We start from the raw sequence: 15322 nt of genomic DNA on the forward strand, positions 1-15322 counted from the left end.
CGGTTTGATATACTGCCAAATTCTCTAAAACGACGTTGGTAGAGAAATGAATATTCAATTCTCTGGTAACAGCTCTGGTGGACATTCGTGGAGATAGCATGCCAATTGCACGCTCCCTCAAAACTTGATACATCTGTGGCATTGTGTTGTGTGACAAAACTGCACATTTTAGAGTGGGCTTTTATTGTCCCAAGCACAAGGTGCATCTATGTAATGATCTTGCTGTTTAATCAGCTTATTGATATGCCAGTGGATGGATTATCTTGGCAAAGGAGAAATGCTCACTGACAGGGATGTAAACATATTTGTGCACAAAATTGGAATGAAATAAGCTTATTGTGTGTATTTGACATTTTTGGGATCTTTTATTTCAGCTCAGCATGGGATCAACACTTTGCATGTTGCATTTATATTTTTCAGTATAATTAGTGCTATCCGGGAACCTTGGGATGTCCCTGCCCTAAGCCTTACCCCAACCTTAACCCTTACCTTTTTAAATGTCAACTTCAATGGGGTGACGTCAGAGTTGGACCCCCAGTGATCTCGTTTAGACTTTTACATTCTAATTACTAGTCATTTGTTGTTTTCAGTCAATAGATGTAGCCCACACATTGTTGACAGTAAAGAGAATAGGACTGCCTCGTGTCATAATGTCCCTCCCCTCTCGAGGTGTAAAGAGTTAACGGAGCAGTGGGTTTGCCCATTCTCATGTTTTGAGTGACGCGATCATCTATGAGACAAGAGAGGATCCGAGGTGGCCGCGTTTAACGCTGTTGACCACTACAGTCATTGCGCGCGGGGGACGATAGACATTCGCCTTTTTTCGCCCCCGACTTGTGTTTTTCCTGCGGACTTTTCTGTGCTATTTGACAACAATGCTCTTAGTTTTCTTACGGAGAATAGTCACTGTGTCGTGTATGAAGGCGTAATCGCGGTGTAGTGGAGCAGCTCGGATTCTACGAGGCCAAAGAGAACTCTTCTTTGGGAAACCAAACATGCCGCGGCGGAAACAAGAAGCGCCCAAGCGCGCGGCAGGTACGTAGCCCACTACGACAGGAGTGGTTTTATTTGAAGCGATAGCAGCTCAAAGATTTGTTGTTCTCAATCTCAAACCTTTGGAGTTCCGTTTTCAGTATTTTTTCCCCCATAGGAATACTAGTGCATCTACTCGATGTATAGGCTAACTTGATTTGTAATAACACTTTGTAATACGAACCCACAATCCCAGGAGTAGCATACTAGTACTGTAACTGTAGGCCTATCCCTCGAATGTTACCATTTGTTTCCCCTCGTTACAAAGTAGCCATACTATTTGTCACAGTATCACCCACATCCAATGGCTGCCGTCAACTTTCCCCTTCCCATTGTTCCCATGGATAGTTTACTTTCCCGGTAAACGTTAACTTACCTTGGTGGAAGAATTAAAATGTGTGAAAAGTGTTCCCTCTGTAATAGCGAAATGCCCAAGGCGGTGCCAATACTCTGAGTCTCTAGGGGCTTTGAACATTTGATCCAAGCGGCTAACTTTGGAATTGGGAGGTAGACGAATAACTTACGCTTTTGTATTTGTATAAAACAAACAATTGGGTCCAGACGAAGAGATTGTGGACTGAAAGAAGGTATAATCGACAGTTGCCATGTCTGATTTGACAGTTGATTGATTAGCTGTCATCCGCTTTGATCTGTTTCTTCCCGATCTACATCAGGAAATCATTCCCCCATGTTATGCAGCCCCATGACGTCACATTAAAAGCACTTTGAAAGCATCGTGTACCCCCCCTGCAATGGTCAAGTGACTCACAAAAAGCAGAGGGGTAAAGTGGTTTCACAGTTTGACACACACACACACACAGCCTACAAACACACATGCACACTAGGGGGGTTGTAAAATGAGAAGTGCACAATGTAATGGAGGGGAGGAATGGTTTTCTCTATTAGACCAGGCAGTCGGGAAGGCTTTGTTTCATGTTTGATTTAATTGTCTCTTCTCTGACAGGCCCATTCATCAATGGCTTTAATGGTCAATCAGAGACAGGCTGAGTGAGTGCTCCCATTCTGTTTAGCCATACGCTGGCCCAGGCTTTTATTTAATCAAAATGCCCCTGCCTAATGTACACACTCGCTCAGAGGGAGAGAGGGAGAGCATAAAGAATGTCTGAAAGCTTTCTGATTTCAGAACGAGAAATATTTGTTTCTACAGTTTTTTATCTTTTCTGTCCATTTGTTTTGTATCTGTTGAGGCAGGATCATGGGATGTTGTAATATAGACCCATTCTGTGTTTGTTGTGGAAATGTTGGGGAACTTTTAATGTCATTCTTTGTTCATTTATTCTTTATTTTTACCTCTTTTTTTGTCAGTGGGTCCCTCCAGCTGCAAGTTATAAAGTTGTCAACTGTTCAGTGGCACACAAAGGGTGATGATGAATTGATTGCAGCACAGAGCATGGTGATGGAGAGAGCAAAGAAAAGGATGACAGATGATGGGCCTTGATTAGGGACTTAGGGGGAAAGCAAGCCCACAGCAACCTTGAGACTTGCATGAAAAATCTCCTCTCTCTCTCTCATATTCTCTATATCTCTCACCCGCTGTCCTTCCCCTCCCCCCTCTGCATTTTCCTAGAAAAAGGCGAAGTTTTGCTTGCTTCATTAGACTTCACCTAATTAGCTGGAAAGGCTGATGGAGTCTTGACAGGCTTAATGATTGGAGATGACAAGTCTGTGTGCCCGGCCTCAACCAACCAGGTTTGCCACCACTTTGATGTAATCAAGTTGATATTACACAGTGCCTCCCCTCCCGGCGCAGCGCTAGCCTTTGGTCGTGCTGTAACTCAATTTTCCGCTGCAGGTGACAAATGGCCGGGCGTACCTGTGTGGGTCAGGTTTGAGTGCTTTTAACAACCAAGAGCCTGACAGGAGAAACGCAAACAGCTGGGGAAGAAACTCCGGATGCATTCACATAGCTTATGATTAGCTTAGGCTGTAGGCCCAGGGGCTATGATGTTTTACATTAAAGCATTCTAGTGAGTGTACTCAGTGTAGTGACTGGGACCTAACAAGATGGCCCCTAAGTTAGCATCCTCACAGTTAGTGGCTCTATTTGGTATGTGTGTGCCTGCGTGGGTACTTGCGTGCATGTTTTGGTGTGATGTGTTTCTATGAGAGTGCGTTTTATTTTTATTTAAAAATTAAATTTAAAAAATTCAGGCAGGTATCGAGTCTCCTACTCAGGCCAGGTTAGTGAAATCAAGCCCCCTGCTCTAATCCGGCCTCCCTGTGCTCCAGTAATCTTTGTGAGCAGTTCCAGTGGCGCTGGGAGTTCTGGTTTAGACTGGGCTCTACGGCTAGAGGTCTCCTGTTTCTGCAGGGTCAGGCCTATAGCTGCCAGGTCAGCTGTGGCAGCCATCGTGTGTGTGTGGGTGGATGGGTGGGTGGTTTGGATGGCAGGGGTGCTGAAAGGAATTGCAACCATAGAGGCCCCAGTGAGGAGTGTCAGTCATAGGCTATCGTTCCTCTGAACTCTTTCATCCCTCTACCTCTCCCCTCCATCTACCCCCTCCACTCCTCATCCCCCCCCTCCTCATTGTTACTCACAACTGTTGTCGTCACTGCAGCATCTCTTATACTGAGACAGAAATGTGCTCAGGTACTGTATATTATCATTACAACGCACATAGAACAAAAAACTAATTGAAATTGAAACCACATATGATTACTTACAAATATGCTTATTGACATATGAATTGCAGAGACCAACAGAAATGTTTTTTGTTTTATATCTGTGGATGACTGCGTGTGTGTGTTCTGTATTTGTCATTAGAGGAATGAGGGGGCATATGGGCTCGTAATTGTTCCACTAACGGGTAGGACTAGACCGTGCAGGTGCGAGTCTCAAGGAAGTTATTTTTGTAGTTTTGTAGGCAGCGCCACCCATGGCTAATGAAAGTTACTGTGGTTGGATTCCGGCAGGGTTGAGTCATGCCTGTGATCTATGTGTCTGATAAGTGCATACCTAATGAGGTCGCTGCACCTGCCTGCCATGTCATTGAGGAGGGGTGGTTGACTGAGTGCTTCCCACAGGTATTGACAGACACCACCCAGTGTAATGATAACAATGCCACCTTAAACTGGGAGGGAGAGGTGGAACGGGCTGCTCTTTTTTTGTGTTTTTCTTTTAAAAACCCACTTGGCAGATGTCAGACCTTGGGCCGGGCTCCAAAAGAGAAAAGGGAGTGAACCGAATCACAAAAAGAGTAAGCCATCCTCTTCCGGGGCCGAGACGATACCAGTATCACAATACTCGTTAGTAACGTGGCAAGAAAACAAAACACGAAGCGGACTTAACTCCTTTAGGAAAACAGCCCTAATGTTGGAAACAAACATTAGATTCTCATTCGGAATCACATTTATTTATTTTCCAAGCTATAGCACACAATATTTCACATGCAGCACACTTTTAAAGGACCAGCTTGATCTGCTTCATTTTTTCCCTAATTTTTGCCATGGAAAAAAATATTGTGCTACTGGCATCTTCACAGCTCTACCCTCCTCAGATCAGGTTTCAGGGCCCTCATGTATGTGAGTGGAGTAGGCCTACGTAGATACTTTATAAAAATAATCCCGCCATTCGTTGTTTTGATAGATGCAGCTGCGATATGGCAACAATTGGGGCAGTCTTGCTTACGCAAACCCTCAGCTCCCCTCCCAGAGGGCAACGCGTCAGAGCCTAGTGGGATGTGTGGTCTTTTCAGGAAACTGAGCCCGCTCTGGTCTTCAGGGGTCCTGAAACCAAATCCAGGAGGAGAATAGCCCGGCCATGCCAAAGAGCCGATTTCCTTTTCAACAGAGTCATTTATCACTGACCCACCCTTCGTTCCTGACACACTGACGTGTGTCATTTATCATACTGGCTTTAGCAGACACACAGGGAGGGAGGGAGAAAGAGAGAGCGAGCAAGAGAATGAAAGAGGAGAGAAGTAGACCGAGAGGGACTGCGAGAAACAAAGAGCGAGGGGGGAAGGAATTGAGAAAGAGAGGCAGAGTGAGTATAGTTAGAAAATGAGGAGAAAGAAAGTAACAAAGAAACAAAGAGAAAAAGCATGGTTATAAGACTCTCACAACAGTATGGTACTGTACAAAATGCTGGAGAGAAGGTGGTGGGGAGGACGATGACAACGGGAAGGGTTTTTAGATGACAGAGGATTAAGTTACGTGATGTTTTGATGAGTGACAGAATATTCTTCCATGAGTCTCTGGATGTTTGGTTATTGAATATATGATGTGTTTGAGTGTGTGTGAATATGTATATGCGTGTATCCGAATGTGTGTGTAATTTACACCTTGTGTTACGGTGCGTGTTTGCGTGTGTGCAATGGAGTTTGTGTGTGTGGCTGTGTGAGAGAGGGAGATGGTGTGTGCGACTGATGAGCGGGATGATGGGTATCACTCATGCTAGGCTGGCCTCCAAATGAACCCAAGCTGCTCTGCTATCCTGTGGTCCTAACCAGCACTCCCCAAGAGTAAAAAGCAGATTAATGATGGATACCAGGCTTATAGTGCCATTTATCATGGAGAATATTATTTAGGCTGGCCGTGTAGGGCTGTAACTGGAGAGCAGGACGAGCAGAGTGGAAAGCCTTAGACAGACACTCACTGTGTGATGAATGACCGTGCTCTCTGGCGGAGTGTTACTAGACACCCGGGCCACAGCAGTTGGGCCGAATCATATGGCCCAGCTATAGTGGATGATATGACATTTATCCCTCAACTACACTACCCAGATTGCTTTGCCTGGAGGGTTTGGCCCTCTGAAAAAACTCGGTCCCCGTCTTTTATAAGCTAACAATGTGCTTGCAAATCATTTAATGGGAAAATTGTGCCTTGCTTCCTAGGTGTAAAAAAAAGCGATGGTTAGTTTTAATGGATATTCAGTTTGATTAGTGTAGCGTAAATTAGAAATACAATGGACTAGATGTCTGACCAAAACCCTCCCATTTTACTGTGCCCTGTGGAGGTCAGCAGGCTTCTGCTCCTCTGTGCTCCGGGCAGTTACTCCACAATCATGAATAAGAGTACAGTGAGGGGTCAAGGCAAGGTCAGCTCCGCTGCTTCCTCTCTCTTCCACAATTAGAAAAATGGTTGTTTTGTTTCTCTCTCCCGCCCCACACACATAGACACTGGTGTTGTGATTTATGGTGCCCATCCATCTTAGGTCCCCGTCCATCACCTCCTCGTTGCTAGGCGATCATCGCAGCAGCTGTTTGTTGGGAGTGGAGTGGGCCTTGAATGGTTGTCCGTTTGATGTGGTGAGAACATAACATCTGAGAGGGTCTCTATCTCTTTCTCCTCAGATTTGTTTGTGTGTGAGAGATCTTTGTACTGTAGCTGGTTGAATGTCAGATTAACCAATATACACTGTGTACAAAACATTAAGAACACCTAGGGTTATTGCTGTGACCATATTACCGCCACACCGGCAGTCATGAGACATGACCACAGTAAAACTCTATGTGACCGTTGAGTCACGGTAATCTCCTCTTATGCTGGACATGTTAGTGAAAATCAAATACAATTTTATTAGTCACATGAATACAATAGGTGTAGACCTTACAGTGAAATGCCTACTTACGAACCTCTAACCAACAATGCAGTTTAAAAAAAATACAGATAAGAATAAGAGATAAAAGTAACAAGTAATTAAAGAGCAGCAGTAAAATAACAATAGCGAGACTATATACAGGGGGTCACCAATACAGAGTCAATGTGCGGGCGCACCGGTTAGTTGAGGTAGTATACACATGCAGGTAGTGTTATTAAAGTGACTATGCGTAGCTGACAACAGAGAGTAGTAATGGGGGGGTGTGTCTGGCTGGCTGGGTAGCCATTTGACTAGATGTTCAGGAGTCTTATGGCTTGGAGTTAGAAGCTGTTTAGAAGCCTCTTGGACCTAGACTTGTCGCTCCGGTACTGTTTGCCGTGCGGTAGCAGAGAGAACAGTCTATGACTATGGTGGCTAGAGTCTTCGAGAATTTTTAGGGCCTTCCTCTGACACCGCCTGGTATAGAGGTCCTGGATGACAGGACGTACTGGGCCGTTCGCACTACACTCTGTAGTGCCTTGCGGTCGGAGGCAGAGCAGTTGCCATACCAGGCAGTGATGCAACCATGCTCTCGATGGTGCAGCTGTAGAACCTTGAGGATCTGAGGACCCATGCCAAATCTTTTCAGTCTCCTGAGGGGGAATAGGTTTTGTCGTGCCCTCTTCACTGTCTTGGTGTGCTTGGACCTGTTGGTGATGTGGACACTAAGGAACTTAACTCTCAACCTGCTCCGCTGCAGTCCCGTCGATGAGAATGGGGTCGTTCCCTGTCCTCTTTTTCCTGTAGTCCACAATCATCTCCTTTGTCTTGATCATGTTGAGGGAGAGGTTGTTGTTGATGAGTGAACAGGGAGTACAGGAGGGGACTCAACCACGTCATCGGCCAATTTAATGATGGTGTTGGAGTCGTGCCTGGCCGTACAATCATGAGTGAACAGGGAGTACAGGAGGGGACTAAGCACGCACCCCTGATGAGCCCCTGTGTTGAGGATCAGTGTGGCATGTTGTTACCTACCCTTACCACCTGGGGGTGACCCGTCAGGAAGTCCAGGATCCAGTTGCAGAGGGAGGTGTTTAGTCCCAGGGTCCTTAGCTTATTGATGAGCTTTGAGGGCACTATGGTGTTGAATGCTGTGCTGTAGTCAATGAATAGCATTTTCACATAGGTGTTCCTTTTGTCCAGGTGGGAAAGGTCACTGGAGTGCAATGGAGATTACATCATCTGTGGATCTGTTGGGGCGGTATGCAAATTGGAGTGGGTCCAGGGTTTCTGGGATGATGGTGTTGTGAGCCATGACCAGCCTTTCAAAGCACTTCATGGCTACAGACTTGAGTGCTACGGGTTGGTAGTCATTTAAGCAGGTTACCTTAGTGTTCTTGGGCACAGGGACTATGGTGGTCTGCTTAAAAAATGTGCATGTCCTTGTAATCCGTATGGCCCTGCGGCCTTGTGAATGTTGGCCTGTTTAAAGGTCTTAATCACATCGGCTGCGGAAAGCGTGATCACAAAGTCTTCCGGGAACAGCTGGTGTTCTCATGCATTGTTTCAGTGTTATTTGCCTCGATGCGAGAAAATAAGTAGTTTAGCTTGTCTGGTCGGCTTGTCACTGGGCAGCTCTCGGCTGTGCTTCTCTTTTTAGTCTAATGTTTGCAAGCCATGCACATCCGATGAGCGTCAGCTGGTATAGTACGACTCGATCTTAGTCCTGTATTGACGCTTTGTTTGATGGTTCGTCGGAGGGCATAGCGGGATTTCTTATAAGCTTCCGGGTTATTGTTCCGCTCCTTGAAAGCGGCAGCTTTAGCTCAGTTCGGATGTGGCCTGTAATCCATGGCTTCTGGTTGGGGTATGTACGTACGGTTACTGTTTGGACGACGTCATCGATGCACTTATTGATGAAGCCAATGACTTAGTTAGGAGTATCCAACTCACTATTGGCCTGGTTCTCGGCACTCTATTGTCCCTCTTATTTATTTATTTTATTTTATTTCACCTTTCTTTAACAAGGTAGGACAGTCGAGAACAAGTTCTCATTTACAACTGCGACCTGGCCAAGATAAAGCAAACCAGTGCGACAAGAACAACAACACAGTTACACATACACAATAACACATAAGATTCTTTCCTATGTACAGTGTGTACAAATGTAGGGAGGTAGGCAATAAATAGGCCTCCAACCACTGACATCAATGCAAATACAAACACAATGAAACACAATGAAATGGACAGCCTTTCTAAGGTGGTGATTATAAATGTGTGTGTAAATTTAAATAATGATTGTGCCATTATATAATATTCCTTTCTCTGGCGTGCAGAGAGCTGGGCTGTTATGAAAAAATGTTACTACAGATTTCACTTGGTTTCCCAAATTAAGTGCTGGGTGTAACTGGTTGCACACCAGTATCTCTACCTGTACATGACCATCTGATCATTTATCACTCCAGTGTTAATCTGCAAAATTGTAATTATTCGCCTACCTCATGTCTTTTGCACACAATGTATATAGACTCTTTTTTTTGTTATTGACTTGTTAACTGTTTACTCCATGTGTAACATGTGTTGTCTGTTCACACTGCTATGCTTTATCTTGGCCAGGTCGCAGTTGTAAATGAGAACTTGTTCTCAACTAGCCTACCTGGTTAAATAAAAGTAAAATTTAAATTAAAAATCAATTTAAAAAACTGCAGGAACAGGCAGCAAATAACCAGAGTAGGCTACCTGACATGAGTGAAACGAACCACGCGGAAAGTGGCCTCCATTCTCTGTACCTGCACATGTAACCTTTTATTTAACTAGGCAAGTCCGTTAAGAACAAATCTTATTTACAATGACGGCCTACCGGGGAACAGTGGGTTAACTGCCTTGTTCAGGGGTCAGAGCGACAGATTTGTCAGCTCGAGGATTCGATCCAGCAACCTTTCGGTTCCTGGCCCAACGCTCTAACCACTAGGATACCTGCCTAGAGGAGTACCCAACATATATTATGTTTATAATAGGCCATTCTAAATCAAAACTAATTTGACATATTAGTAAAGACAAGATTAACTTGAGAAAATATGATGACTTGATGAGAGAACAGGGTGTGCATAGCCAAATAACATACAGTAGGTCAACTTTGTTAAATGTAGATGTTACAAAGGCTTGTATGGAGATGCTAAACCTGTCTGTTAATCACCGTGAGACCGCCAGTATTTTGCATGACAATAACCGGCTGTCAAAATTTCATGACTGCCACAGCTCTAAGAACACCTGAATAATATTGAGTTGTACCCCTCAATTCATCGGGGTATGGGACTCTACAAGGTGTCGAAAGCGTTCCACAGGGATGCTGGCCCATGTTGACTCCAATGCTTCCCACAGTTGTGTCAACTTGGCTGGATGTCCTTTGGGTGGTGGACCATTCTTGATATACACAGGAAACTGTTGAGCATGTAAAATCCAGCAGCGTTGCAGTTCTTGACACAAACCAGTGCACCTGGCACCTACTACCATACCCTGTTCAAAGGCAGTTAAATCTTTTGTCTAGCCCATTCACCATCTGAATGGCACACATACACTGACTATACAAATCATTAAGAACACCTGTACTTTCCATGACATACTGACCAGGTGAATCCAGGTGAACGCTATGATCCCTTATTGATGTCACTTGTTAAATTCACTTCAATCAGTGTACACGAAGGGGTGGAGACGGGTTAAATAAGGATTTTAAAGCTTTGAGACAGATTGTGTATGTGTGCCATTTAGAGGGTGAATGGGCTAGACAAAAGATTCAAGTGCCTTTTGAATGGGGTATGTTAGTAGGTGCCAGGCACGGCGGTTTGTGTCGAACTGCAACACTGCTGGGTTTTTTACGCTCAACAATTTCCATGTGTCAAGAATGGCACCCAACGGAAATCCAGCCAACTTTATACAAGTTAAAGCATTGGAGACAACATGGGCCAGCAGCCCTGGGGATGTCTTTCGACACCTTGTAGAGTCCATACGCCAATTAATTGAGGCTGTGTTGAGGGCAAAATATCCTTCATTTACACTGATTTGAAGTGGATTTAACAAGACCTCAATAAGTAACCTCAAGGAATCTTAGTGTTCATCTAGTCAGTCTGTCATGGAAAGAGCAGGTGTTCTTAATGTTTTGTACACAGTGTAGCTCAGGTCCTGAAGGTCTGTATACAGCTGCCTGTTGTAGGTCCAGTCATAACACAACAATGCAGCATTCTGGGAGTACAGTACAGTTTGATCTATCTGCTTTCCCAGTCTCGCTCGCTCGCTCTCTCAACATGGTACAGCATTGAGCCTCACCTAGAGCAAGAGGAATCTCTGTTTTTCCCATCTCCTTGAGCACACATCCTGCACTACAATCAGCGGACACAGTGCATTCAATCATTCATTAGGGGGTAGAAAATAGGAACAGAATAGGAGGAACATTGATGTACAGTAATAGACTAGACTGCCGGGAGCATCTCTTTTTGAGCGATCAAACACAGCCACATATTAGTAAATCTTTCTCTTATGGTTATGACTTACGCTACTATTTTCTACCATTTTGAGTGTTGGACTATGTTGTCTTACCTCCACTGACGGCTGAGAGAAACTCCACCTGTAGCCTATCTGTTACCGACCACCTCGATTCGGTCTTATGTAGCAAAATGTTTAATTGTGTTTTTATTTTTCATATATTTTTTTTACATTGGATGAAAGTAGAGAGCTAGAAAATCTTACATCATACACAGCAGTTGAGGAACAACTCCTTTGAAAGTCGATAAACTTGTAACCCCACTTTTGAGAAAATGGCCCTTGAATGTTTCTGCATTATTTATACCCTCTTAAGCATTAGCCCCACCCATCTCTTTAAAGGATTCACATGTGAGGCCATGTACTAAACAGAGTGAGTAGTTTAGTAAACAATCAAAGATTTGAAGACTATGAAAGTGGTAAAAGTAGTAGCTTACAATAAGATAAACTCCAGGTAAAAATACACTATCTAGCCCTTGCCCTATATCCTAATCTGATTTTGGTGTATTGTCAATGTTGTTCACATTACTGTCTCTGGTATAATAAAATAAAGTCAATAAAATAAAATCTATGTGGATTGGTCACTTATGTCTAGACATGTACTCATGTTTATGAAATACTATAGATGGCTGTAATCACCCCCAGACACACCTGGCTAACTTGATGTAATCAACTGGCAAAGTGGAGTCTTTTGTTTAGACATGGAGCTAGCTAGCTCAACAATGAACCGGCATAATTCCAACTCCTATTACTACCAATACAAACATTGTCATAGCTTTAGTATGAATCTGCAGGTAGCTAAAGCTAATAAACTAGGTTTTAATGTTAGCTAGCTAACATTAGGCTACAACTAGCAATGCAAATGATTTTCTGATTCTAATAACATTACTACACAGATCATACACTTAACGTTAGCTAGCTAGCAAGCTAACGTTCACTAGCTAGCTAATAGTATGCCGTAACTTGCAATGAAAATGACTTTCTGACTTATAATATCTGAAAATGTAGCTAGACTCTTACCTGTATAAATGGATGAACGCTTCACATCAGACTGGAACCATTTAAACTCCGTTTTTGTTTATAGCGACATCTTGTTTGGCCAGTGTTGTCAAGTCACTCCAGTTCACACTGACAGTGGTGTGTGCAGAAATTACTCCATCTTTTCCAACTGATCTGTCGATAGCACCTGCTAAATTCAGGGCATCAATGCTGTTGAGAATTGTAGCAAAACGTTTGTAGTTCTCGATGGCTAATGTTATATCTTTCAAAATTGGCACTGTAGAAAGGGCTATCAACACATACTGAGCAGCTCACCTTATAGACAGAAGCGTGCTACATGGCAGACCAATCCAAACTCCTCTCCCAGCATGTCCAGTCCATCCATTATCTCAGCCAATCATGGCTAGTGAGAAGGTTCCTGACTTTTTCTGTGGCTAAACCAACTAGGCTCGTAATTTAAAAATTTTTTTTTTGTATTTACAGATGGCATACAAGTTTGTTATTAAGGCACATGAAAGTTCATGTGTTCCAGATTTTGATTTTGATTTAAAACAAAATATATATTTATGTTCAAATGCATCTCCTGTGAAGTAGTGACGTGCGACACATGCCTAGTTTCCTGAAACAAGTCCCAAAAAATTCTGACAGAGTATAATTTCACCTCATGCTACTCCCTCCTTCCTAGCAACAGAGGACACGAGGGGAATACCACCACAAGACCAATGAGTGGTTAGCCTAGCATGACAAATGTTAAGGAATGAAGACATTTCATTTTACTTTCCCCACTGATCTTCTGACATTTTGATAGAACCAAACAAGACTGTTTTGGTATGGAATTATTCGAATCTATTTTAAAGCCTGGAGTCAGTCGACTGCTGGGAAACTGGAACTAGTGGAAGTCGGTGGTTTGCGGTTGTGTGATTTTTAGGCTGTGGTGACTTACTTCCTGGAGGTTCTAAGTGTTATTTAAGGCTCCTTCCTGTAAGTAAGGCCCCCCTGCCGAGGCACTGTGTTGCTTTAAGGGCAAGAGGGCCCAGTTAAAGAACAAATGTCCGGAATAAGAAACACCACAGCTGGGTAGTGAGGCCCTGCTTAACTCTCTCCACTCTCAGTACCCTTACTGTGATCTATGATCATACTGTAGAGTGTTGTTCACTACCACCTCGTGATCCTCTAAGGATGTTGCCACTTTGAAGCATATCTTAACATTTTTCAGACTTACCTCCTATTTTTCTAGTTACCCTAAAAGCAGTCTATTGAGACAGGAGAGATTTATCCACGGTTTGGATTTGTTTAAATAGCCGCCCTGCTATAACTACCTATTGTTAGCCAATTCTCACCAAAAGCAATGTGTGGGATAGAGGCAGGCTCATCAGGTTCAATGAATGAATCCATTCTCTTCTCCCTTATTCCTCCTCCGTTTTCAACTCTAGCTGGCTGTTTTAGCTGGCCAACCCCTGGCCTCCTATCTGTGGAACTGTTATTGTTACGTGGTACAGTAGCAGAACGAGATAGGAAAGGGATGCCATCATTAAGCTATGAATAGCCATTAGCCACATTTGCTTCGGTGCCAGCTATGATAGCCTAAGTCTGTCGCTTTAGGCTAGTTGGACCACCGACAAATATAACACTCTCCTTCTTTTACTCCTTTTGACTTCTCCTTCCTCTCCCTCTTTTCAGCTGTTCTGTGGTCAGCTCCTGTAGCTAGCTGTAAGCTGCTATGTCATTCAGTGGTTGAAGTGCAGACTCTGGTAGTAGTGTCTTGATTACACGTCCTGTTTACCCCAGTGTTGTGTGTGATTTGGCTCCCAGCTCTACTGGCTGTTTCCCCATCTGTGTGGAGGCTGAGTGAGGTGATCACTGGGCAATGCAGGGTGCTGAGGGCGAACAGATCCACCCTTACTGTTCTTAAAAGCTGATTACTTCAGGATGCATGTTTTTGTTTTCTTTCATATTTTTTTTCTCAGTTGAAGCCTTCACCTTTTCTTGTGTCTTGCTTCCATCACTCACCAGCCTTTCCCGGACAGGGTACGAGTCCCGCCTTTGACTAAACGATTACTGATGATGTACTAGGGTGTACCATCTACCATCAGAAGAGAGGGCCTGGTTTTGCGTCTCACTTTTGGTGTATAGTCACAGTGCCTGTTCATCCCATGTTTCTTCCCTGTTCCTGATCGTCGGAACACTCTTAGAAGAAAAAGGTGCTAGCTAGAAACACAAAGGGTTCTTTAGATGGTTCCATGTCAAACCTTACACCTCCACAAATAACCCTTTGATAATCCTCGAGAGTGTCGCTGGCTATTTGTTAATTCTCCATCCAGGTGTATTCCTAATAATCCAGCATTCTTCTCAGAATGAAACCAACACACCCATCACATTTCATTAGAGTGATAAATCACCTCTGTTGTCAGTCAAGCTTGGGAGAATAATTGGATGGTGGTTGTCACCCACGGTGATGGATGATCAGTCATTGGGGATCAAATTAACAGATAGTGCTCAGATGTAATGACTGTTTTGCATTTTAAATTGCCTGGGAGCGTTGACTGCTGGTCGTCCGTTTTTATTGCGATGCCCTTTCAGACCACATTTTAGCCTTGCTGTCTAGACTTTAGACTAGACTAGGAGATTGGAATTATGTTCTTAATATTTTTTAAAACATTTTTTGTGTTAGGAAAGGCTTACCAAAATGACACTCACCAAAAGTAGTCATATACAGCTAGAACAAAGGTTCAAAGGAATATGTGAAGCATGTTCACGGTGGGTCATTGATCAAGACTATAAGAGCGAACTAAGGACTTCTCTTTCAACCTGCCTGCTAATGCCAGAGTCATAACCTCAGTGATTGAACCTGACATCTGTGACCAGCTGCTCTGGATACAAACACATTAACGTAGCCACCTCATCCTGACTGTATTTCCTCCTTCAAATTAGACACTCACACGAACACCATCCGGAGATCGGAGGAGAGAAAAAAAAACCTAAGACTGAGATATCTCCCCTGCTGGTTTGTCCGCCGAGCGGTGAGCGATTTTACCTCCTCAGAACCCCCCCCCCCCCCCTCACATTATCATAATTGTGTCCAGGACATGAGGCCAGGGAAGTGATCATGTCATTTTATTTACACCCAGCTTGGCCCTCTTTACGAGCGGTGTGCCAGGCCCTGCCAAGCGCACGGGGCCCAGTGACATCTTTTGATCAGGGCTGTCGCAGAAG

General features: G+C 43.9%; 1 protein-coding gene across 2 annotated transcripts in view; it reads left to right on the plus strand.

Annotated features, from left to right (window-relative positions):
- The first annotated feature begins 725 nt into the window (after nucleotides 1-725).
- LOC115109571 (teashirt homolog 3-like) overlaps nucleotides 726-15322 on the plus strand; it is a 23222-nt gene continuing 8625 nt past the window's right edge. Inside the window, exons 1-3 of one of the 2 annotated variants that reach the window (XM_029634598.2) lie at nucleotides 726-1035; nucleotides 15041-15129; nucleotides 15238-15322. The exon at nucleotides 15238-15322 is cut by the window's right edge and continues 18 nt beyond it. Coding sequence is in view for 1 of the 2 variants with exons in the window: in XM_029634597.2 (XP_029490457.2) it covers nucleotides 996-1035 (40 nt within the window). In the remaining variant the exon portion in view is untranslated. The remainder of the gene's footprint in view (nucleotides 1036-15040; nucleotides 15130-15237) is intronic. The other variant, XM_029634597.2, reaches the window with a different exon arrangement.

Source organism: Oncorhynchus nerka, linkage group LG25, assembly GCF_034236695.1.
Source record: "Oncorhynchus nerka isolate Pitt River linkage group LG25, Oner_Uvic_2.0, whole genome shotgun sequence".
NCBI lineage: Eukaryota > Metazoa > Chordata > Actinopteri > Salmoniformes > Salmonidae > Oncorhynchus > Oncorhynchus nerka.